The sequence below is a fragment of the Montipora capricornis genome, chromosome 1 (genome assembly GCF_036669925.1).
Source record: "Montipora capricornis isolate CH-2021 chromosome 1, ASM3666992v2, whole genome shotgun sequence".
Lineage (NCBI taxonomy): Eukaryota > Metazoa > Cnidaria > Anthozoa > Scleractinia > Acroporidae > Montipora > Montipora capricornis.
This window is the reverse complement of record NC_090883.1, coordinates 28,579,671-28,582,170: the sequence shown is the minus strand read 5'-3', so window position 1 is coordinate 28,582,170 and position 2,500 is coordinate 28,579,671. Positions and strand designations below refer to the sequence as shown.

Below are 2,500 nucleotides of genomic sequence, written 5' to 3'. Positions count from 1 at the left end.
CCATGATCATTACAGACGGTGAGCAAACGCAAGAGTCGGACACTAAAGGTCTCAGGGAAGCTTCGGAGCCTTTGAGAAAGACAGGAGTTAAGATTATAGCAATAGGTGTAGGATCGGGTGTAAAACGAGAGGAACTTCGACTTATGGTGGAAAGGGACGAGGATGTTCTGTTAGCCAAGAGCTTTAACGATCTGCTGGTGAAAGTGAATTCCTTGATCAAGTCAATTTGTAGTCTGGCAGGTAAGGTTTGAGTTTTATCCTAATCACTTGGTGCTCTTCTAAAAAAAACTGGGAGGAGTGGCTAATAATTCACATGCATAAGGGTTAATTAATCCTCACAATTGAAATGTCAGCCGTCAGATAGCTCGCCGTAACTGTACATATTTCATCTCACGAAGACGGAAACCTATCATGACACTGCATACAAATCAATTCAGTTTCCGATGACTTGTAGACTTCCAAAGACAACAAATACGCGCACAAGTAACCCCTTTACCGGAAAATGGTTTATAGAGGTATCTACAACAACAACAACTAGGGCCTGGTGATCAACGAAAGTTACCCCTTCCTGATTCTAATGCAACTTCCGTTTTCATTTTTAGAGCCAGAGCCTTGCCACATTCCTTCTGATTTGGCCTTCATATTTAGTTCGGGAGGAATTCAAGAGACGAATTTCATAAGGCAAAAGTTAGCAGTGAAGACCATAGGAAAAGCCTTTGGTTTTTCGCCGAAGGGAAGCCAGGTTTCCATTTTGACCTACGGAGGGAATTCGGCTTTGTTGGATGATTCATTATCATCTTCGGAAGACTTTTTCGACGCTGTAAATTCATTGAGATATGAAAGCGTTCGCGGTGATGTTAGACAAGCACTGAGACTTGCTGAGCAAAAGGTACGGTGTCGAACAATGTGTTTGAACAATCTCCAAACAAACCAACAAATCTTTTTTCTTTTTTTTTTAACCAAAGCAATTTGACCTGAATGGATCAAATTGAAAATCAGAGCTACCCCAAGTCATGCCTTTAATACAAAAAAGGATAGTTGAATACAGCAGAAAGATTTTGCATTCAGCTAACCTTGGCATGCAAAAATTTGGTTTTATCAAGGGAGTTGATAATGTAAATTGGCCACCGTACAGAGATTCTAAAAGCTGACGTTTCGAGCGTTAGCCCTTCGTCAGAGCGAATCGAGGAATTGAGGGTTACGTGTAGCTTTTTTTTGGTAGAGTAGGAGCTACGCTATTGGTGGTAACATGGCAACGTGAAAAATAGGAATATATCAGTTAAACGAAAAGCGTTGGTTAATACCGTGAGGATTAAGGGTGCCCATTTGTGAGATGAATTTTTGTTCCAGATTCTTGCGGCTTTCCGTCGTACCTAGATGTAGGGAAAGGCCGCAGATAGCCATATGCTTTTTGGAGTGGTTAGGGAGATTAAATTGACGAGCGACTGGCTTAGAAGCATCCTTGTCATTCTTCTCAACATCGCGAAGGTGTTCGCGGAATCGATCGCCTAGTCGTCTACCTGTCTCGACAATGTATAATTTATTGCATAACGTACAGGTTATGCAATAAATGACATTTGCGGAGGTACATGTGAAACGAACGGTGATGGTTTTTTTCCTCCAGAGATAACAGGCTTTTACTCAGCAGCGTAGCTGAAGTTGCAAAATCCTCTTCAGTGCTTGATCGATGCTTGAGCAAAACGGTGATACATTACACGTCAGAAAATACAACGCGGTATCATACAAAAAACACTTTTCAATGAACTCTTTTGGAGGTATCGATCCAGGGAGTTATCTGACTTACAACACTTGAAGTTGTAAGAAATAAATGAAGTTGAAGTTTTGAGAAATAAGGGTTACAATTTGACTGGCCTCGGTGGTTCAAAGGTGGATAACTATGACTATTTCCATAACAGGTGTTTCCAAAATCAAGAAACGGTGTTTCAAAAATCGTTGTCATGATTGTCGATGAAATGGAGGGCAAAAACAGAGAATGGCGAGCATCTGTCCTTTCCATTAGAAAAATGGGAATTCGAGTTGTACTCATAGGAGTTGGATCGAGAGTCTCGCTGAAATCTTTGCGACCTCTGGTGGATAATGACGGGGACATTGTCATCGTGGGTTCGTTTGCTGCACTGATGAGAAATGCGGTGGACCTGGCAAAGACTACATGTGACGCAGCGGGTCAGTAGATATCCTTAACCTTCCCTGTTAGCAGAAGTCTCTTTTCATTTTGTGTTCGCCGGGATGACGAGTACGGGAAAAAACACCTCTGCCATTAGGTGAAACTCACTTTGTTGAGCATGTGCGGCGGTCACTTAGCGACCGAATCCTTATTGATACTTAATGTTGTGTGGACTCAATTAATGACAGCGGAATTAATGTAAAGGAATGCACAGGAGACAGTGGGCTCAAGTCACGGTCAGCAAACATATCATAGAGCATGCGGTTTGAAGAGGGCCTTCCAAGGTCGTGGACGGCGGTTGGATCAGAACGAGTT

General features: G+C 42.3%; 1 protein-coding gene across 1 annotated transcript in view; it reads left to right on the top strand.

The window, feature by feature from the left end:
- LOC138037571 (collagen alpha-6(VI) chain-like) overlaps window positions 1–2,500 on the top strand; it is a 28,221-nt gene that overhangs the window by 24,243 nt on the left and 1,478 nt on the right. The window contains exons 5-7 of the mRNA XM_068883481.1: window positions 1–240; window positions 603–889; window positions 1,917–2,184. The exon at window positions 1–240 is cut by the window's left edge and continues 112 nt beyond it. Of these exons, the coding sequence (XP_068739582.1) occupies window positions 1–240; window positions 603–889; window positions 1,917–2,184 (795 nt within the window). The remainder of the gene's footprint in view (window positions 241–602; window positions 890–1,916; window positions 2,185–2,500) is intronic.